A 23,367-nucleotide genomic window follows, 5' to 3' on the forward strand; every position below is an offset into this window, starting at 1 on the left:
AAGTCACAGGGGTGGGGATGGGGAAGAGAGATCTAAAACTTGATAATAAAGCAGAAAGGCATATAAAACTCAATCTAAAATGCTTTGCATGCTGACTTCATTTTAAGTAGATAGGGCACATTCGAAAAAGTACAGAAAGGGTTATTCAAATGGATTAGAAACCTTCTCTTTAAAGTACAACTAATGCATTCAGAACTTCTTAAAAAATTCTGTAAAATTTTTAAAGAGGCAGCTTGAGGTAGTGGAGAACAAAGTTTACACAATGATGCATGGAAATATGAATAGAGAGAAATACGTTTCAAATGCCATTTGAAATGCAGTCAGTTCAGGACTGACAAAAAAATAATTCTTTCCCTTGACACAGCTTTAACTGATGGAATTTATTGCCATAAGATGAGATAAGAGTGCTACATGCAACCACTGGTTTAAAATTATAGGCCAATTTATGAAGGATAAGTGGTTTTAAGTGAGCCAGTTAAACAGAAATGGCACAAGAAAAATAAAGGGATTAAAACAGTATCATCAAGAGAAGTTATATTACTGCCAACACAAGAAGCTGTCTAGCAAATAGGATGCATGCAACTTTCACTTTACAGAACTGAACTTTTTATTATATTTTTAAAATGAGCCATAGACTGTTCTGACTGGGCATTATAGAAATTGAATATTGGAGTCCAAAATATTTCAATATTAAAGATTGAAGAATGCTTGTTGAAATGAAATAAAGTAGTCCTTGACTTAAACTCAGAAATTGAGCTCAAAGAAGGAATTTCTGGACAGAACAATTAATCAGTGGAACAGGTTGTCTCCAGAAGTTATGTGCTCCAACACTGGAGGTTTTTAAGAAGTTCAGAATAGTATAGGGTCTCCTACTTGAGCAGGGGGTTGGACTAAGTCCCTTCCAACTCAGTTATTTTGTCAAAATTATGATTGTGAGTCATTCTGCATATTAAGTAGGTCACCACATGACCCTCCTAATTTTATGACATTTTTAGCAATGGTCCCAGGATGCAGCAGGAAAGTGCAACAAATGGTAATTCTACACTGATCGGAACAGCAACCAATAGATTCCAGTGAGCATTTCAGGTAGCAGAAAATGCATGTTCGCTGCAATGGCAGATAATTAACAGAGAGATATTTAACATTCAGATATTAATTGGACATTGTATCAGCAAAGTGCTATTAGCAATAGCACTTAAACTTATATACCACTTCATAGTGCTTTACAGCAGTCTCTAGGCAGTTTAGAAAGTCAGTATATTGCCTCCAACAATCTGGGTCCTCATTTTACCGATGAGGAAGGATGGAAGGATGGAAGGCTGAGTCAACCTTGAGCTGCTCAGAATCGAACTGCTGGCAGTGAACAGTGAGTTAGCCTGCAATACTGCATTCTAACCACTACAACACCACAGCTCATTAAGAAGTAAAAATCAAGATCTCTCTGAATAGAAGAAGTGGCCCTTACCTCGGTGTTTTGCAGTATCTGTGCCCCGAGAGGGGTTGTTCTTTTTGAGTCCCTCCATCACATCCTGGATCCGCCAGATCTCTTTCTGGATTTGCCTGTTGAGCATTTCATTCTGAAAAACCAAGGTAGAGAAACAAATCCACATTTAATTAAACTAAGTACTAATGTTAGTAATTAATTTCCTATACTTAATTGTGAGCAAGGGGAAGGGTAATTTTAGGCAAGCATGTTGTCTAATATTAGTTGTAGTATGCATATTTCTTTTCTTTTCTCTGTTATCAGGCTATCAACTACTATAATAGAAAGTAAATAAATTAAAATAACAAACAAACAAACAAAAAACCCCAGAAATATGATTAAGGGAAGAAAAATAGCGCATGTGTAAAATATTTCCTTTAAAAACTATTTAAAGTACTGCCTCATCATGATAATAGAATACAAACATTTTGATTCAGCTGTTTTGATATTGAACACATTTATTTAAGAATAAGCAACTTTACTTTACTTTTTTACTTTTATTTGATTTGTATACCGCCCTACTCCTGAAGGACTCAGGGCGGTGAACAGCCAACAATAAAATACATACATACAAAATTTAAAAAGCAGAAATAAAATTGAATTAAATAGTTTGGCCCATACAGATTAAAACCCCAATCAATTTAAAACAAATTTAAACTTTGAGGATTAAAAATATTAAAAATATTAAAATTGTTTAAAAAGAGGGAGAAAGTTAGGCCAGGCCCACCTGGTGAAATAAAAAGGTCTTTAGAGCACGGTGGAAGGTGCGCAGATCCGGGATCCTCCGTATCTCCAGGGGGAGCTCGTTCCAGATAGTAGGTGCCCCCACAGAGAAGGCTCTCTCCCTGGGGGTCGCCAGTCGACATTGTTTGGCCGACGGCACCTGGAGGAGCCCCTCTCTATGAGAGCGTACCAGCCGGTGGGAGGCTATTGGTGATAGTAGGCGGTCCTGCAAGTACCCAGGTCCTGAGCCATGGAGCGCTTTAAAGGTGGTAACCAAAACCTTGAAGCGCACCCGGAAGACCACCGGGAGCCAGTGCAGCTCGCGCAGGAGGGGTGTTACATGGGAGCGCCATGTTGCTCCCATTACCACCCACGTGGCTGCACTCTGCACCAGCTGGGGCCTCCGGGTGCTCCTCAAGGGGAGCCCCATGTAGAGAGCATTACAATAATCCAGGCAGGAGGTGACAAGGGCATGAGTGACTGTGCGTAAGGAGTCCCGATCCAGAAAGGGATGCAACTGGCGAATCAGGCGGACCTGATGAAAAATCCTCCCGGTCACGGCCGTCAAGTGCTCTTCTAAAGACAGCCGTGAGTCCAGGAGGACGCCCAAGTTGCGCACCCTCTCCGTGGGGGCCAATGATTCGCCTCCAATAGTCAGTGATGGCACCAACTGACTATATCGGGATGTCGGAAACCACAGCCACTCGGTCTTGGATGGGTTGAGCCTGAGCCTATTCCTCCCCATCCAGATCTGCACAGCCTCCGGGCACCGGGACATCACTTCAAGAGCATTGTTGGATGAAGGCATACTTCATACATGAAGAAAATGGTGGTAGCAAAATGTTTCAAATTCAAAATAGTGTGATCTGTTTTGAATTTGAAATAACTATCCTGACATTATTGGAAATATTTTGATGTTATTCTGATCACTCTGGATATGTCCTTGGCTCCAGTCAGCCTGATTTCAAGCTCAGACTTGTTTTAAACTCAAAAGAGCTGCTTCAAGTTCAAAGCAGATTCAGAATAGTTGGAATGCTACAATACAATTGGAAGGATCCTTTCAAACTTGAACAAAACTCTTAAACTGAAAATTTTTGGATCACACCCAATAAAAAACAATATATTATAAAAGGAGAGTCATAGGCGCCATGGTGGCGCAGTGGTTAGAATGCATTATCGCAGGCTAATTTTGCCAGGTGTTTGATTCTGACCGGCTCAAAGTTGACTCAGCCTTCCATCCTTCTGAGGTTGGTAAAATGAGGACCTGGAATAGAGATGTTTGACCCTATGGTTGAATTGCAAATGCATCATCAAAAGTATCTGCTCTTGGTTATGTTTCTCTTTTTTACAGATTTCAGAACTGAGTGGCATCCAAATCACTGGGGATTTCTGGGAATTGAAGTCCACATGTCTTTGAGAAGTCTTTTTCTCCTAGGCTTATTTGCATCTGCTATTAGAATTCTGCAACAGGAAAAAGTATCTTGTAGGAAAGGGAAATTCAGCAGAGAAAGACTAGGCAACAAAGGAGTAAGCAATCTCTTCGTTCAACTTTTCTACAAAAAAAAAATCCCCTTCAAAGATGCATTTTAATAAAATATACTGGGAATTTGTTATATTCATGCATTCTGTAGATGAGTCTTCGTAAAAGAATGTAGAGGAATGATTGCAAAGGGAAGAGAAGAATGGAAAGGGAAAAAAATGGAAATCAAAGGAAGGAAAGATATGTGTTGAGAAGAATGGATGAGAGACTGCGGAATAGACCTGCAGTGAGAGAAAAGAGTACAGAGCAGCAAAGAGGGCTGAGGAAAAGTTGTTTTCTTCCTTTATAAAAAGATGAAACAATTATGTTACAAATGTTACCACAAAAATACTTTTCCACAATTAACGTGGTGATATCTCTCTGCTGAATTAATTAAAAATAAATAAAAGTAATTATTTAAATTGTTTCAGTTGCTCATCCTTGCTCAATCTCTGTGCAATCTTTTTTATAGACTAAGCTCATTTTCTCCTGAAGACACTTGGCTTCATCAGCTCTTGGCAATTCAGCCTCTAGAACAGTTTCTAAACAGGCTATGTAATCCCCAAGTAAAGAAAGGTATAGTGTCTCACATGAGATTGTTAATGCAGAAAACTGTGGGCGTGTGAACATGATTTTATCAAGCCTCCAGATTGTAGATAAATGTTATCTCTAAATTGGAGAATGCTTCAAGAGTTAGCTTCCTACTGGCACAAATGTGTGGAGTACAATAAATATAAAGCAGAAAATACTCTGCATTCTGATTTTTACAATTGTGGCTACAGTCTTTGAAACAATTACAATTCTGGCAGTGTGGGTCTGTGTAATTTTGATTCATTGCCTGATATCTTATTACAGTTCTTCAATCGATGTTGTGACCAGACTCACTGGGATGGAGAAAAGAAACAGCTGATATCCCTACATCAGTGTATAGTACTTAAGAAATAAGCTTCATTTCTGAAAACTATTCAATTGTCTTTATGTCACATTGTCCCATAAACATGGTTAGTGTATGAATTATGTTACCCTTGTGACTCTGCAATAACATATATGGCTAAAATGTGCTATGAGCAAGATATGTAAATGTATTCATTTAAAAAAAAAACCATACCTATTAGGCAATTTACAAATATTTATTTATAATAGAAACAAAACCAACTCTTAGCCAAATTTAAAAAACTTAGAAAAGCAAAAAAAAAAAAAATGCTTGGATAAAAATTAATATTCTAAGTCTCATTCTACATTCTAACAGGGAAAGAGTCACCTCAACTCTACCAAGATGTTGTTACACAGCATAGGCCCTACCACAGTAAAGCAGAAGTAGTTGCTGGTATTAAATGCATCTCCAGGGTGGAACATATTAATTTTCTTCATTAGTAGCACTTAGCAATAGCACTTAGACTTATATACTGCTTCACAGTGCTTTACAGCCCTCTCTAAGCAGTTTACAGAGTCAATATATTGCCCCCAACAATCTGGATCCTCATTTTACTGACCTCGGAAGGACGGAAGGCTGAAACAACCTTGAGCCACTCAGAATCAAAATCCTGGAGTGAGCAGTGAGTTAGCTTGCAGTACTGCATTCTAACCACTGTGCCACCATGGCTCTTATATTACTATAATAATATAGTTATATTACTATAAGATGGTATAGTAAATATGGTATTGGCATTAAGGGTGTCTACAGGGATATATGTGCAAATTTGCAAAATGCCAAGTGCAATCTTGCAATAGAAGGCCTAATCCTGTTGAATAACTGTTAAAATGGACTGAGCTTTGATTATGGCACTATAGACACCTTCTTACAGATTTTGACCTTCTGCAGGGATGGTCTTAATTGATATCTGTATTTAAAAACCATATCTATGTTGTGCAGAGATAACAGGAGCCTTTGCTCCTCATTTCTTGTCACAACTTTTTTTTATTATTTTACATTTTCTCCTTCACCTACCGGTATCACTTCTCTTGCTATATGACCATTTATGCCCCCATTTCCCCAATTAAAGTAATAATCACCACCATGCAAAGTCCAGCATGGAACATTGCAAAAATACTCAAACATTTCCTTTGATTTGTGAGACTCATTTCAAATGCAGAATATTTAAATTGTAATGAGTAAATATAGTTAGGCAATGTGTCATAATTCAATTTTAATATCTGCAGGAAAGAGCTACTCTGGTCAGTCAGCTGAGAGATCACTTGGGAAATATCCTTTACTAGATCCTTCCCATCTAGCTACCAGTGATACATATTTTGTTATTGTAGTTCAATTCAGTCATGGAGACACAACTGCATATCAAGGTGAGTGAAATTACGTTGGAAATATGCAGACAAATATAAACAAGCATTAATTTGTTATAATTTAAACACCGAGATGGGATAAGCAGATCATCCATCCAATTATAACTAAAAATGTTGCCTGCACTTTCTATTGCTGCAAGCAATTGTTTCCACCAGGGGGCAGAACAGCTCCTGTCCTCCAATGGGGCTATCAGGACGCTAAATATCAGCAAAGCAAGCTTGGATTAAACATCTATCTGGCATATATGACACAATATTTCTACAAACAGAAGTTTGTGTCTCAATAAGTACTAATTCTAAGCCACTTACACAACTTTCTCTCAACTTGGGCTCTCCAAGTATATTATATTATAACTTTTGCTGGGCACAGTTAACCTTCTGAAAATTTCCCTAACCTAGTAGACTGAGAAATTGGGTGAATAATTTCCCTAAATTTGGCTAAAATTTGCATTTATTTCCAACATATTCTCAACATGCTGATCATTTGCCTTCAATCCATCTGATGCAGAGAGTTCATTCTCTCACCTGGATATCCAAGTTCAGCTGTTCCCATAAATCATCATGCAAGGCTGACACCTCAGCTTCCAGATTCTCATATTCCATAGTGCTGTTGGCCAGTGCCTGTGGGGATTTGCAAACAGTGTCGTCAAGATACAAATGCCTGTCTAGATCCCTGTAGTGCAGAAAAACTAATTGGCATATGAACACTAACTGTTCAACCATCTGTTTGGATCACAGCCTTCATAACTTCACAGAAGAGACAAAGATTTCCATTCCTAAAAACACTTGATTTTTAAAGACTCTTTACAAGTCTTCAGGGGTAGGGAAGCAAGGCTAGTATCTTGCATGTTTCTTTAGTTGTTGTTGTTGTCGTTGTTTGTATTCTTGAAAACAGAGATCAGTTTTTATTCAGGAAACCCTGAATGTAGTTTTGGGGAGACCAAATTGATGGCATACACTTTGGATGTTTTGATCCCCCTCTCCAATGTGATTTTGCAACTTACCCTTGTGTTGGGCTTTATGTCTTCATTTCTTCCCTCCCTCCCCCCTTTTTATATGAAATGAAAAGGCAGTAAAAGAATAAAAGACTGAAGAGATGTATTGCACAATGCTAAACTATCAAAACATTATTCTTTTCAATTCTAGCATTTCCTGGTAGCACCAGCGTTGGCAAAACAAGAAGAACAGACTGCCCATTCAAGCTCAGCTGGAAGCACCTGGTTTTCACAACAGCTAATGCTGCTGGAGAAGCAGTGAAGGCTGCAAAACTGAGAAGGCCAAAGCTTCTACTAATCTCCATGCCGGCTAGAGATGACCAGAGGCTCAACAATTCTATCTGTATGCTTCCATTGGTATAGCTGTGAATGATATTGAATGATGGGATAAATCAAAGCTAATGATTAACAGACACATAACCCTTTCCCTGAGTGTTTCTCAACCTTGGCATTTTAACATGTGGGGAATTCTGGAAGTTGAAGTCCATCCATTTTAACACTGGAAAACACTGCCTTAGATAGTGCTAAGTCCAGAGGTGGGTTTCAGCAGGTTCTGACCAGTTTTGGAGAAGGGCAGTAGAAATTTTGAGTAGTTCGGAGAACCGGTAAATACCACCTCTGAGTGGCCCTGCTCCCATCTATTCTCTGCCTCCCAAGTCCCAGCTGATTGGGAGGAAATGGGGATTTTGCAATAACCTTCCCTGGAGTGGGGAGGGAATGGAGATTTTATTTATTTATTTATTTATTTATTTATTTATTTATTTATTTATTTATTTATTTATTTATTTGTTCAATTTATATGCCGCCTTTCTCTGGAAACTCAGGAGACTTACAATGCATTTTAAAAAAAACATTATAAAAACATTTAAAAATTAAAACACTTTACAGTAACCTTCCCCTGGAGTGGGGAGGGAATGGAGATTTTACAGTATCCTTCTCCTGCCATGCCCACCAAGCCATGCCATGCCATGCCCACCAAGCCACACCCACAGAACCGGCAGTAAAAAGTTTTGAAACCCACAACTGGCTAAGTCCCTGAAGGTTTCTAGGTGTTTGGGATCTCTTTGTGACTATAGAAAATGGAATGCTTTCAATGCAGAAGACTTGTTAGATTACCGTGCTGGCTTGGGACAGTTCCACTCGGATATTGATCAACTGATTCTGAAGAGATTCCTTCTTGTGCAGAAGCTTTTCAGGGTAGGCTGGCTGACTCCCAAACATTTCTAATTCCTGGTGTGTCCCCATCAGTGCACTCTCCAGACTCTCCTAGTGATGAAATGAGCACAAGGAAGTACATGCTTGTTAATAAAGGCAGGTGATTCAGAAGTAAATTCAAGACTTGAAATTGGTTGTGTTTTCTAGCTAAAAGGCTCTTTGTGGATTAGAGTACAGGTAGTCAGCAACTTACAGCTACATGTTTAGTGACTGTTCAAAGTTACAATGACACTGAAAATTGGATTTATTCCTATTTCTATTCTTTTGAAAATCATTAAATTTAATTAAACTTTTCTCATGCTCCAGGGTGGAAAGCTAGTAAATTTATGAGAAAAATAGAGTTGAACTATATAAATTTCTTGGATGAGATAAGGACTTTTTTAAGCATTTACAAACAGAAACATGCCTGTACATCTTGCTCTGAAGGAGAATACAGTAGTTTATAAAGCCCTGGGAATTTAGGGGTCTACAATAAGTATTTCTGCAATAAAATTTATATTAGGGCCAAGTCAATGTAATCCCAAACCTTCTCCCAATTCCATGTCCCAAAGTCACATGATCTGATAACTGAAGCTTGCTTCAACCCTGGCAGTGAGGCAGCAGATTAACTGAGGGGCAGAAATCAGGTAATATAGAAAAATAGTTCTGATGTTTTTCAGCATCTGTCAACTGAGACAGTTACCTCAGTCTACCTATAGTTAGACTGGTGGTAATAATCCATGTTGTATGGTGTCCTGCTCTGGTATAGTGGGAGCAGCAAGATACTCATTCATTTGTACATCTGGGTATTTTATTATAAACACCCATCCTAAAAGAATTTGCTGTGAAAAATTTGTAAATTGAAATTGCTCATTTATAGTATGCCTTGGATTCCATGGTTAGAACAGTTGTATTAATTGAGATGTCCAGAGTATTGTCTCATTCAGTTGTAACAAATCTAAGCAGTTGTGCCCAAAGAACGTGGATGTATTTTAACAGATCCCTTTGAAAGAGGTGATAATCAGCCCTTGTTAAAGAAACTTAACTCAGAAGTGTGCCAGACAGTTCCATTTCTAGGAAAAAGTGTTTTTTTTTAAATTTGATTTATATGCCGCCCTTCTCCGAAGACTCAGGGCGGCTTACAATGCGCTAAGCAATATCCTTCATTCTTTTGTATATTTATACAAAGTCAGCTTATTGCCCCCACAAACTGGGTCCTCAATTTACCTACCTTAGAAAGGATGGAAGGCTGAGTCAACCTTGAGCCTTGGCGAGATTCGAACCTGCAGTAATTGCAGGCATCTGGTCTTAATAACCAGCTTAATAACAGAGTGCCTTAGACCACTGTACTACCAAGGCTCTTTGAATCACTGCTTAACAAAAAATCCAGGCATAAAGTTGATGTTCTACATTCACCTGGGTTTTGGGACAAAGACTGCCTTGGTCACCTTAGGAGTGACCTCTGCGGAGAGAAAACAGAGGGAACACCAATCCTGTTGCTTTCCTTGAACTTCACAGTTTTTAGCATCAATCAAAATAAGCTATCTGACTAAGACTGGTTCAGCCTATTCCAGAAGGTAGTGCTGAGAGTAGTTACTGTTTTGTCATATTGCAATTATTTCATATTTCTATTTTGCATTTACATGAAATTGCTGTGGAAAATTATTTGTGATATTAGCTGAACTATTATCAATACACAGATGACATTTTTCATTTAACACAGCTGACACGGTAAATGTTCTGAAACACAGCGTAATTGCCTGGATGACAATCAAGAAACAAAGCTCAGTCCAGATTGAGATCAGAAATATTATTTGGGATGGTTGCGATTATTTGTTCCAGTGTAGGTTACAGCCCTTTTGAGAGTTTGGGAAAGCAGTTTGGAGTGTTCTTGAAACTCAGTGGTAGTTTAATCACCTCATAAAACCACTCTCCTTTGAAATAGATAGCCAATGCTCAATTGTACATGCTCTGATAAACTTCTGATTAAATTATTGTAATGTGTTTTGCATGGCTCCTTTGAAGATGGAAGCTTTGGTTATTCCAACACTGACTTGCCAGGAAATTAATTGGGACTCTTCAATTCAGATATAAGAAATCAGTGCTTCAACTACTGATGTTGATACTACTCTTTAAAGATTTGAATGGCTTGGGGACAGATACTTATAGGAACACCTCTCTCCCCATAGGTACTACTATAAGCATTCTGGTTACTTTAAGAGTCTCCTTTCAGGTATCCCTGCCAAAATGAGAGCCAGGCAAGTAGCTTTGAGAGATGGGATAGAGCAACTCAGTTATGGGCTCCTTATTATAGAATGACTTTCCTGGGAATCACACCTGGTGCTTATATTTGATGGCTCAATTTAGGTTTTTATTGCCTGCACTGTATGAAAATCATGGTTTATATCTACTTATTTAAAGAACATTTGTCTTTTAACATTTGCTATTTTAGTTTATTATTGTTTACTTTATTATTTATTATTGTTATTTGGTTTACAGTTTTGTAATCAACTCAAATTTTCCTGACTTGGCACATTTAAAATATTTATAACACTTTGCAAAATTACATTTTAATATTTCAGTCTCCTAGCTTCAGGGTACTGGAAATACTTCTGTTAAATGTAACCAGTGCCTAGAAGATGAAATCTTTTTGGTCATGCTATGAAAATTTCTGAGAAATGAGGTTCATTCATAGGGGTTGAAAGCAGCTTGTCCATAGTACTACCCCCTTTTTTTTGGTGATTCATGTCTTTTACCTTTTCTGCTCGAAGCTGCTGTACCAGTCTTTCCTGTTCTCTTATCACCTTGTTTTGTTCACAGAGTTTTCCTAGAAGCTTCTGCCGTGTGAAAAAGAGAGAAATAAAACATGAAGTCTGTAAAAGACATCAAGAATGAGAAATATAAACTTTCAGCTGCTTTGATGGAGATCAATTAGACCCCACCAGAGGCCTGGTCTCAGTTCCTGAATTCCAAATCCATGCAAGAGAAAATACAAACAATTAAACCAGCATGAAGACATGTGCATTGAGTAGACAGGAGAGATACAAAAGGAAAAGAGACCGCACATGATTTTTGATGGAGGATGATCAAGAGCCTTTATAGCCTTGCAGTTTTGTATTAGCAGAAAAGATGGATTATCTAAAGATATGAAATGGAAAGAAAGAACCCCCACGAACCTCAGGGAATGCAGGGTAGACAGTGGTAACAGGATGGGGGATGGATTGAGTAGGCAGATGACAGTGAGGAAGAGGTGTTCTTACATCTGTGTGTTGCTCATTTATCTTGTAGGTGTGCAGCGTCTCTCTATATGCTTCAGGGAAATGAGACACCTGAAAAAATAAAAACAAGTCATTGCTGCTCTGTCTACCTTGATGTTGTCATAATAATCCCCTGAGGAAATCCAAGCCTACTACTACTTAGTGGATCTCTCCACCCTTTACATATACATACAATATACACACATACATTATCAGATTGTACAACTCTATTAGACTTTCCATGAAGCCTTTCTCAAAAGCAACACATAACTAACCAAAGATTATTTGCTGTCTTTGAAAACAGTTCTTCTACTTTGTCAAGGAAAGAAAATGGCTACTCTACTTTCAACACAGGAAGGAACAGTCAGGGTTCTAACAAAATGTTCCTTTTTTATATAATGACTGTTCAGATTTATGAAGAAATTAGCACTTTTATATAACAGGAGTACTAGGTGAGCAACTATCACGTACATTATGTGATAAAGTTTACCTTCATGCATCTATATTTGTAAAGAGAATTAAAGATATGGCCCATTCTCCCTGCCCCTCTAGAATTTAGGATGATTATGGGGAAAAAAAATTCCTTAAAATTATCATAATTACTATGGTGCAAAAGAGAATTAAAGATATGGCCCATTCTCCCTGCCCCTCTAGAATTTAGGATGATTATGGGGAGAAAAGTTCCTTAAAATTATCATAACTACTATGGTGCAAAAGAGTTATTCTACACAGACACTAATACATCTCATAGTTAATATGCAAAGCAAGAATGCAGCACAAAAAGCCAAGAAGGTTGTTTGATGGGGTTTGTAGGCCTAATAGAAATTGTTATGGATATACACTGCATTGCATAAGGCTTCCTGGGTGTATGACTTTATATGCTAGGCAGAAGCCAATATGATGAAAATGGCTGATAAATAGATTGTTAAATTCCTGACTTATTAGAAACAGATTGCTCAGGATAATATGACATTTGTTTGTTTGTTTGTTTGTTTGTTTGTTTGTTTGTTTGTTTGTTTATTTATTTATTTATTTATTTATTTATTTATTTATTTATTTATTTATTATTATTTGGACTTATATACCACCCTATCTCCGAAAGGACTCAGGGCGCTCACAACAATAAAGATTAGATTAGATTTAGATTTTATTGAATTTCTATACTGCCCTAAACACACAAAGTTCATTTAAAAAAAAAATACCCAATAAAACTATAAAAACCATTAAAATCCCCTCTAAAACCCCTTCAGTCCAAGCCGGCCAGGCAAAATAGCCATGTTTTAAGGCCATGGCGGAAAGAGCAAAGGTCAGGGGCTGACTTTAGGGGCTAATTTTAGCTAGATTTAGTTGGATTAACAAGCGTGTTCAATGAGAGCAGAGAAAGACTAGTATTAGTTTAATTTGAGAACCTGTACTTAATCACAATAATGGAATCTTTATAGAATGGATTGTATCCCTAATTTACTTGCTGGTTTCAAAACTGCAAAAATCTGGACAATATTTTTCACGATGGAGATGCTTTATATAATAGCCAGATCTAAATTTATAAGCAAACCAATACAATGCAATACAAACAGATTAAGGAGGTGGTTTTTTGAACACTGCCTTTTTGGTCTAAGTTTTCATAATCAAACCCAAATTTTGTGAGTTTTCTCCTCTCTGGAAAAATGAAGTTGCCAATTGCATTTATCCCCAGTTGTATGAACAAGTATGAGAGTAGAATACAGATTATGGCACGATCTGCAGGGAGAGTCAAAATCCTCAAGATGATGGATGTGGTGTTGCAATTGAATCTGGCCTCTTTTCTCTGGACATCTCCATGCATGTACAAAGCACTGAGGCTTTGATCACAACCCTCCACCTGCCATCTTGTAGATTCTCTCTCTGTGGAGACCCATGACCAACAAGTAGCAATTCAGGAAACCCTCACATACACCACTACATCAGAATCCAGGTTTGTTGTTATGAAGCTCTGCACCATTATGGCCTTACTACACAAAGTTTCCCCTGTCCAGTCAAGTCCGACTCTAGGGCACACTGCTCATTTCCATTTTTTAGTCAAGGAAGCCAGCGTCGTCCAAAGACAATTTCCATGGTCATGTGGCCTGCATAACTATACAATGAGGCACTCGAAACACTGTTTCGAGTGCCTCACTGAAGGCACTGAGGTACTCACTGAGTACCACTGAAGTGGTACCTATTTATTTATTTGCATTTGCATGCTAGGTGGGCAGGAGCTGGAGCAACTAACAGGAGCTCGCCCCGTCGGGTGGCACTCAAGTCTCAAACACGGACTGTCAGCTTTTCAGCTAACAAGCTCAGCATCTTTAGCTACAGAGCCATCACACTCCTTGACCTTACCACATATTTTGCAGGAACTGATTAGAATGTACTTCCTTAACGGAAAAGGAGCTGCTGGGAAGAAAAACCCCATCCACAAACATAACGCATCATGCTTTTATTTAACTATTACAACATCTTAAAACATATTTCTTTACTAATTGTAATACCATTTAATATCATTACAAAATAATTTCACATGCACTGAAATCTAAAAAAGTCACTGCTTGTCTACATAAATAAAATGCCTTGGTCTGTAGTATCTTCCCATATTTTTGTGAAGGGTATGTAACATAATAATATCTATTTTTGGAAAATGGTTGAAAACCATCTTCAGGTTCTCCAGTGCAAGTAGGCCAGAGAACAGCAACATAACAGCCCTCAAGGATTCATGACCTACTTTCAAAACCTTTAGCCAGAGACCAATTTAGACTTCTAAGAAGAGCTATCTGCCTTTTTACAAAGCCTCGTATCTTGGAAGAGGATACAAAAAGCCCCTCCCTCAAAGGAGTATAAGAAAGATCAAATGTGCCCATCTCCTCTTCCCTATAGTTTTGCTTCAGTTCCACCCACCATGTATGTGGTTCTTACTTTGAAAGAATGCAGCTGTTAACAGAAATAAGGTATCCTGCCCTGGGCTCATAATAATGTATCATCAAATATACAACAATTCACTTTCTCATATAATAAACAGAACTCAGACTGCTCCAAAATATATTCCATCTAACCAGCAATTATAATTAATGTTCAACTGCTGTTTTCCTTATATAGTGGTGCAAACCCATAAAAATATATTTTAGTGCTAAAAGTGACAAAACAAGTATTGAAGCCAAAGACAGAGATTGATGGTAGATGGCTGGCTGTAATTGGGAGGAATGCAGCTCTAATTATTCTGTTGTTGACTGCGTTGCTCAATACAAAATGAACAATGGCAAGCCTACAAAAACAGAATCTCTACAAAACTCTAAGACAACTCTACCATTAGAAGGGTAAATTACTGTGGAAAAACTTACTCTTTCTTCATGTAAATATAATTATAGATGTTACTATGCTTAGCCACTTTCCAGAGGTACCATAATTTATGTAAATATAATATCAAAGATTTTTTTTCCATTAAAAAAACTAATCAACTGGTAGGTTTTCTCCTCTAGCAGAAAACAGCCTGACAAGGATTTTTTAAAATGGTGGTTATCGGCTATAATCCAGATTTTTTACATACATATATTGAGAATTTCATTAGAGAAAAGGAGCTGGCACAAGATGTATATTACCAGAGTTGCTTTCATCAATCTCAAAAGAAATATATGGATTTAAACCATTTTAAGAGAGCCTCCTCTATTGGAGTCACTAGCACAGGGGGGCACGGATGCCATGATGAATTTATAAACAAATGCTACGGTAGGATGAAAAGTTGAATGGCCACCTCACAGATGGTTGTGGAGGTGAGGCATGAAACAATGATATTGGGATGGTTCTGCTGTATGCAAAAGCAGCTGGAATGTCATGGTTGATGGCAGAGCTGCTGTGATGTCTTACTTGCAAGTACAGTTGAGCCCTAGGAGAGGAGCTCTCCACCATTCTGTTCACCATACTGATCAAAGTCTCGCTCTCGCTCATCTGTGGCAGATAAGGAAAAACAGTCATGATGCTAATGGAGACAGAGTCATTTCCATTCAAGTTTAAACTTGTGTCATCCCTAAGATAAATGTGGAAATATCTGGATCCATAGCTCAGATCTTATAGTAGAGAGAGGTACCAAAATGAAGCTCACTTTATGATAATTGTTAGGGCCATGCAGGTCTTCAAAAGGGTGGTGAACTTTCTTGAGACTTCAACTGAAGAGTCTTTTCAATGAAAAGCTGTTAAGTAAAATGGCCCTGCATTTTTCTTTGTCAGGGAGAAATGACTCCTTCAGTTCCCTTGATAATAAGTGGCTTCTGAATGGAATAGCCAATTGGGGCAGAGTGGTTCCATCTTAATTCTTTGTGGAGGTGAAATGATATGCCTCCAGAAAGCAGCTCGTCATCTCAAGGCAGAATGGCAATCCTCTATGAGAGAAAGCACCTCATCAAGGTAGATTGTGGACAGTCTCCTCTCAATTCTTTGCTGCAATTTACCTGCACGTGTTTATTGAGTTATATAAATAGCAGTCACGGAGAAACAGAGCCTGGTTGGAGAGAAGGACTCAATCCTGCCTCCTTCCAGCTGACAAGAATCCTTATTGTACAAGCACTAGATTTCACTGACAGGATAACCTTTCTTGGTCTTTCCCAGAACCTCTCCATCTCCATACAAAGTCAGTTGCACAGGCAACTGGGCCAGGACACCATCCTATGGTTTTAAATGAAGGACATTATATTGGAGGAATCATATTGGGCTATCTTTCTGGGTTGGGGGGGAAACTATGTATGTGTACATATATGTATGTTGTCTCACCCCACCCACTTCATCTCCATTATTTTATTTGGAGTACCAATACAACTGATCCATGTTTTGGCCCCTCCAAAATAGTCATTTACCACTTAGAAAAGGAAGAAAGGAAGAAAGTTACAAACAGTTCTTTCTCCCATGGAATTGCTTTGGTCACAGGTCCTTTGGAAACTCTAGAGCAATCCATTTCCTCTGTGGATCTAATAGGGCTTGGTGGGCAAAGATTATGTTACAGAAATAGTGCAAAAAAGGAAGATTTCAACAGGACAGGGGGTTGTTGAAATGCTATGTATTCTACCCTTCAGTATTTTACTTTGGAAGCAGCATTTTACTTCTTTAACAAGCAAAGCAAATAGATGTTGCTATAGCAAATAATTTGCTTCTATTCTGGAAAAAAAGCCAAGGAAAGCTGCTGCTAATCATGACTAGCTCTCTCTCTCTTTCTTTTAATCTTATGCACCACATCGTACCTCCAGTTCCCTTTGCCTATTCCATTTTTCCATTGGGAAAAACCTAGAGTGCTATAAAATAGAGAGTAGCCCACACACTTCCTCAACATTTAAATTGATGGATAGACTTTTATTCAGGTATATGGCCAGACTAGTTACAATATTGCCTCTCAGAAATAAATGTTTCAATTCAACAGAACAAATTATTTAAATCTGGAGTATTGAGAGTAGAAAGTCTCCTACTGATGATGTTACTTAGCAAACAGCCAAGCTCAGAGAATACCAAGAAATCCACAGTTGAAACCTGAGCTACAGATTTTTCTTCATTTAGAAAGCATTATTTGTGTACATCCTACTGTATATGGTACTATAGGTTATTTAGACTGATCCTGGAGGAAGGGGAGGCACTTATGTAGGGCTGTATCTCTCTCGTTTTTTGAATTCCTTCTAAATATAGGTTTTTATAGAACAAACCATATATAATAAAATAATCCTTTCTTAAACAAAACCTCAAGGATAGGTAAGAAGAATATCTTTGAATAAATTTTCATTCTTCAACAAAAGTCGACAGGATTACATCTATATTCATACAGCTCACAAGGAATATAAACAAACATTCCAAATCAGTGGCACTTAAAAACACAAATCATCAGGGCATAACAAAAAAAAATCGGGAGCAGAATGCGGTAGGTGACTATGGTAGAATCTTTCTCCTATGGTCCAAAGTGGAAGAAGATGGAAAGCTGCAAAGGGGTTTGCAAAGTTGCAAGGTTTAGAAAATTTAAAATGAAAACAGAGGGGCAGAATCCCACTACTATGAGTAGTAACCCAGCAGGTTGGTTTCAGTCCAACCTAGGCACTCACATCTTACATATTATTGTATAGTGGTGGATTTTGATGCTGAGGCCACATGAGATCGGTTTTGGAACTAGCACTTATTCATGCAGGCTTTTTCAGGCTAGTATCAGCCATCCATCATGTTTTTTAATTTCCAGTTGAAATTCTCTGCCAGCATTTTCTCAAAAAGCTTTGATTTTGTTTGGTGTTTTTCAGAGGTCAGCAACTGTACCTTAATACCACATAATATGCTGAGAATACTACTGAATCTCAAATTTAAGTTGTAAGGAAGGTTGTTTGGGTTATCTGCTTGATGTGTTAGTTACCAAAGTTAAATGTGTTTTTTTTTTTCTGGTGGGCAGACAGCCTTCCATACAGTTGTTATGATAAAAACTGGATTTTATGTGGTGACCAAATCTGAATTCACCTGTTCCTTCACATACACACACACACACACACACACACACACACACACACACACATATAAAGGTTTCGCCTGCCAGTCATGCCTGACTCTAGAGGGCAATGCTCATCTCCACTTAACAGCTGAAGAGTCAGAAGTGTCTGAAGATGCTTCCGTAGTTGTGTGGCCAGCATGACTATATGCTGAAGGCACACAGAACACTATTACCTTCCCACTGAAGTAGTGCCTATTTATCTACTTGCATTTACATGCTTTGGAACTGCTAGGTTGGCAGGAGTTGGGGCAAGTAATGGAAGCTCATTCTGTCACGTGGGACTTAGGTCTTGAAAATGTCAATCTTTTGTTCAACAAACCCAGTGTCCTAGTCGCTTGGCCACCACACCCCTTTCTCATACATATACCAGATATTCTGGTAGCATACACATGGGTACAGGAATATAATCTTAAATATTTTATTCTATTTGCCTCCATTATTCTGCATACCATATTTGAACAATTCATGCTGCTTACATTTAAACTGCAGATAATCTTGAGGGACCAAAAGATTAATAAAGGTGATTGATATTCCAATCCACTCTACAAAAGCATGTTTCCTAAGTAGTATTAAAGGTTTTGCAAAGGTGAAGAATCCAGAAACTCAGTGCTATAGGACAGAGGTCTCCAACCTTTCCGACGGAAATGGTGGTGAGGAGAAGAGGGGATGGTTCAAACTGGACAAATCAATTTGCTTAGTTCCTGCTGAGTCAAACAAATATAGCAGCTAATTCTGATGGGGATATTTGTGGCATTGCATAATGATTCTGATACAGCTTGGAGTTCATTCAATCTGCTTGGAGCTTGCTTCAAGTAATTCTGATTGAGGAAGATGAAATACAATGATGCAGGATTGATGTTTCTTGCCAATAGCTAAAGTTATTGGCAATGAAGAAATTGTTATGCATGAAGTTGTAGGAACAGGTAGAAAATCCAATGTCTGATAAATGACAACAAGGAGACAGAAAAATGAAGGAATAAAAATAATTTAGATTCATCAGTGTCCTTAAAGAACTAGGATGGGTGACTTTGTAAAGTTCAACTTCACTTAGTCTACAATATTCATTTACATTCTTAACTTTATTACTGTATGTCCTGTTCCTGGATTTAAACTGCAATTTTAAAAAAGAAAATCACAGGAATGTATGTATTCTATATATTCTTAATATATAGATATCTATCAGGATTTTCACCTGCTGGATTGTGGTTTTCTGCACATTTTTCTCCATTATACAGTATGCATTTCTACAAGCATTTTTAACAATCAATATTTTCTTAATGTTCAAATGATTTACAATTATATAATGTGATTTCAGTCTTGCTTTACTTTAATACCTGCAGCCTACATCAAAAATTTCACAAAGTTGTGTATATTAGCATATCATTGTGCTTCATAGATACATAAATTTTGATAGCACATGTTAGTGAATTTGCATTTAAATGTTAAATGCAAATTCAACTTTTGGAAGAACATTAGAGATTCAATATTAGATTTCCAATAATTTTTCCTTTCTTTTTTAAAACAAATACCAGTATTTACTGAGACAATTTAGGGAATGGGTAAACTGAAATTTATCCTTCCTGACATTTTGTGTGTGTGTGTGTGTGTGTGAGTGTGTGTTGCAGTGTTAATCTAGAAAATGGGATTTAGAAACCTTTGGACTTCTATCCTTTTGGCACATTTGTCAAATTAGTACACATCCCTCACAGTTACTTTGAAGTGAAGGACAATAAATATATCTTATTTTCAGGGTTGGGTGGAGGTGAACCCAGGTTTTCCTTTTATTATAAGTTTATGGTAATAATAACAACCTTGTGAGGTAGATTAGGCTGAAAAAAAGCAATTGAGAATTTGAATCTCTTCAGGTTTAATCCAATGCTCTAACCCAGAGGTCTTCAAACTTGGCAGCTTTAAGACTTGTGGACTCCCAGAATTCTCCAGCCAGCATAGCCAGAATTCTGGGAGTTGAAGTCCACAAGTCTTAAAGCTGCCAAGTTTGAAGACCTCTGCTCTAACCCCAGCTGAATACCCCAGAGTATATCCCTCTTATTTTTACAGTGATCCTCAAACATTAAGAGATATCCAAAATTGCTCCTCAGCTGCTGCTTCCTAATTTGATAAAATGTGTTGCTAGAATTCTGGACTGTAGTATCTCAGCTTCTGGGTGAAAAGTCTTTTTTTTCCTATTACCTATAGATCCATTTGTTAAACCAGCACATTAAAAAGCGAACAGCAGGATTTTGACAGTTCATACTGCAAAAACAAATACACGAACAAACAAAACCCTCCCTCCCTTCTTTTGTGTAGTGCTAAGACATAATATTAGTCTTAAGAGTATGCAAACACCTCAAGATGGTGCAGGATTTCCTAAATAAATATTCTTTCAGACTTCAGGTCATCTTCCTTACTTCTTGCAGTACAATCAGTGGTAGGATTCAGCCAGTTCGCACACTTCGGGAGAACCGGTTGTTAACTTTCTGAACAGTTTGGTGAACTGGTTGTTGGAAGAAATCATTAGGGCAGAGAACCGGTTGTTAAATTATTTGAATCCCACCACTGAGTACAATCCAAGGAAAGCTTTACCACCTGGATCTGGCAAACATATAAACTGCTTCAAGAAACAGGCATTCAGGAAATACTTGTTGAGCTGCATGAGTGGGGACTCTAACTAGCTTCTGTTGCTATTCTCATCAGAGAGAAACCATTTAAAGTACAGCCAGTGCTAGATTTCATTCAACCACTAGCAAGCGCAGTAGTGACTGTACCAACAGAAGAGAATATTTGTAGCTCAGAGTTGAACTGTGATGTCCTTGGTACTCTCTGAGTTTTGTGGGTTTTTTGCAAAGATTTCATTATCAAACCAGATAATATCATCACTGCACTGATGATGTTACCTAGTTTGGTAATGAAATGTCTGCAAGAAAACCAAACTCAGAGAGCAGCAAGGACCCCCTAGTAGTGACTTTGTTAGGTATTCATCTACCATTTTTTCTTCCACAGCTCCTAAACTGGAAGCTCTAGGACACTTGGGGCAATGGTCAGAGCTTAACCCTGCCATTAAATACACCTCCTGCTAGGTAAGTTTGTAGGTAAGCCAAACAAACACCTGCCTTTGGTCTTGGTGGGAGGTATGTCCCCAGGACAATAATGAATTTTTAAAAAGCCAATCTTCTGAGGGGAAGGAGAATGTACCCACGTGTAGGTCAAATGAAAAATAGAAGTAGAAAGTAGTAAGAAATTTTCCTACATTTTTTCTATCAGTTCAACTGAAAAAGAATTTCAACATTTCATTCAAAGGAGAAAAACATTTCAAAGAAATGTCTGTGGCATTTTTTTGAAATTCTTCACCAGATTTATGAGCAGAGAAACTGAGGGGATGATTTTAAAAAATTCTCTAGGGAAAAAAGAAATTCCCCAACAACTTCTTGAGGACAAGATGCCCTCTTAGTAATATTTTAAAAAATATTCAGTGAGAAGCACTCCTCATAATGTCTTCCCTTGGAGAGATGATTATGCAAGGGAAGGCACAACACTCACGTACACCCTTTGGCTACTTCCCAACTAAATATTTGCCAAGAATATCACATTCCTCCACCCATGTGAATATTTCGGCAGAATTCTGCTAGAAAATCTAGTCAGAATATTATGTAAACATTCTGTAGTCAGGAATGCATTAAAGAAACACGTATTCTAGCATATGAATCTCTAGATCTCTAGACAAGCAATGTACTTCTTTTTTTTTTAGCCTCCCAAAATGAAACATTTATTTATTTTTATATATTTATTTATTGGATTTTTGTGCTGCCCATCTCTGGGCATTGCTCTCACACAAGAAAGAGTAACACAAACTGAGAATCAATAGTGCTAGTTTAGCGTCAAGATATTTTAAGGAAAGGGAAGGAGGTGCAGAAAAGGGAGGATGACACACGCCCAACAACAGGACTGGAGGGAGATGGGTTTGGCAGAGCCAAGGCTGAATGGAGTGGGGAGAGGGGGAACACAGCCAGCTTAGCCTACCTGTTGGTCCAAATACTCTAGGTTTCTTTGCAATTGAAGGTCTAAAAGTTCATCCTATCAGGAGCCATTAGGCATGCGGCAAAATGGAAACACAAACATACAAAAACAACGAACACAAAGAAGAAGCAAAAGCAGTTAGGTGCAGCTTAACTAGAGACAGGCAAAGAGCTTTCCCCATACAGCAAAGGGAACATTCACAGACTCCCAAGCACTTTTAAAGAGAGAAGATAAGTGAAGAATAGTGGTTCAGCAATCTTTTCAGATCAGGAAGTATATAACATTTATTTCAGGGACTCTCAGAGATCCCGATAGCCCAGAACTATCATCAATGCTCTGTCCCCAAGCCTTGCTTGGCATCTTATTGTATGGCTGAGCATTAACAGAGTGACCACATTAATCTAATCCAGGTCATTCTATCTTGTTTAATACGGCCTGAGTTTGGCAGGCTATCAAGTTATATCATTTGATCAAGTTATATCACAATACAAGTCTTTACTCCTTCCCCTTCAAAAGACAGTTTTCTGAGTCCACATGTGTTGTTAATTGAATTCAGGACCTCAAGAGCGATTCCTCTACTCTTGCTGTTGAGGCTACATTTGCTGCCAAGATCAACATCTTTGCAGATACCATTCAACGCTTTCCCCTGTAAGACAGGAGAAGTAACCTTGAAAGCAAAGGGCTATGTTGAAATGTCTCTTTCCTCTGTTTTTTGCTCAGCAGGTACAATGGTGTTTACATATGATGAACTCTGAACTGACCCATCATGCCCAGATCAACTGGACAACAGGAAAAAAAAGTGTGTGGCTCCATCACAACATGCTTCTGTACAATCCACTGCGGTCATGCAGCTTCAGAGACAGTACAAGAATATGGCCCTTGTCAGAGGAGAGGAAAAAAAAAAAAGGCTGAGGTTGGAAACAGAGCATCTGTTATCAGAAAGAATGTTCCTGACCCGCTTAATGATACCAAACTCATCTCACTGCATTTTTAGTTCAGCCGCATGCATCTGCTTTTGTGCATAGCTGGTGAAAAAGCAGGGGTAGTGAGGGAAGAAGCTACGTGCAACAAGCGTGCAACTAGAGTCTGTTCCACAGGGCACCTTAAATCCAGTCCAGGATTTACTGGTTGCTTTCAGGTGTCAGGTAGGGTCAAAAAACGTGGCATGGAGCAATGAAGTTGGCACTTTCATTTGGCAGAGTCCCATTCACAGTGTTTGTTGCCCCCACCACATGGATCCTCCCCCGCAGTGGAATAACCAAACAGAGAGAGAATTAGAATGACCAAGGAAAAACAGCATATAAAAATAGCCAATAAGGGGAAACAGAGGTTTTACCGTGTATTTTTCCACTTCAGTTTTTGACTCTCTA

The 23,367-nt window shown here is 38.2% G+C and overlaps 1 protein-coding gene across 4 annotated transcripts in view; it reads right to left on the reverse strand.

The window, feature by feature from the left end:
* Window positions 1-23,367, reverse strand: part of PLEKHA6 (pleckstrin homology domain containing A6) — a 233,829-nt gene that overhangs the window by 25,005 nt on the left and 185,457 nt on the right. For all 4 annotated transcript variants that reach the window (XM_070941535.1, XM_070941534.1, XM_070941533.1 and 1 more), the window contains exons 11-15: window positions 11,389-11,541; window positions 10,969-11,049; window positions 8,135-8,284; window positions 6,549-6,644; window positions 1,466-1,577 (exon numbers count right to left, since the gene is read on the reverse strand). In XM_070941535.1, coding sequence (XP_070797636.1) covers window positions 1,466-1,577; window positions 6,549-6,644; window positions 8,135-8,284; window positions 10,969-11,049; window positions 11,389-11,541 — 592 coding nt within the window. The remainder of the gene's footprint in view (window positions 1-1,465; window positions 1,578-6,548; window positions 6,645-8,134; window positions 8,285-10,968; window positions 11,050-11,388; window positions 11,542-23,367) is intronic.

This window comes from Pituophis catenifer, unplaced genomic scaffold, assembly GCF_029215685.1.
Source record: "Pituophis catenifer annectens isolate HBS135680 unplaced genomic scaffold, rPitCat1.0.hap2 SCAF_3, whole genome shotgun sequence".
NCBI lineage: Eukaryota > Metazoa > Chordata > Lepidosauria > Squamata > Colubridae > Pituophis > Pituophis catenifer.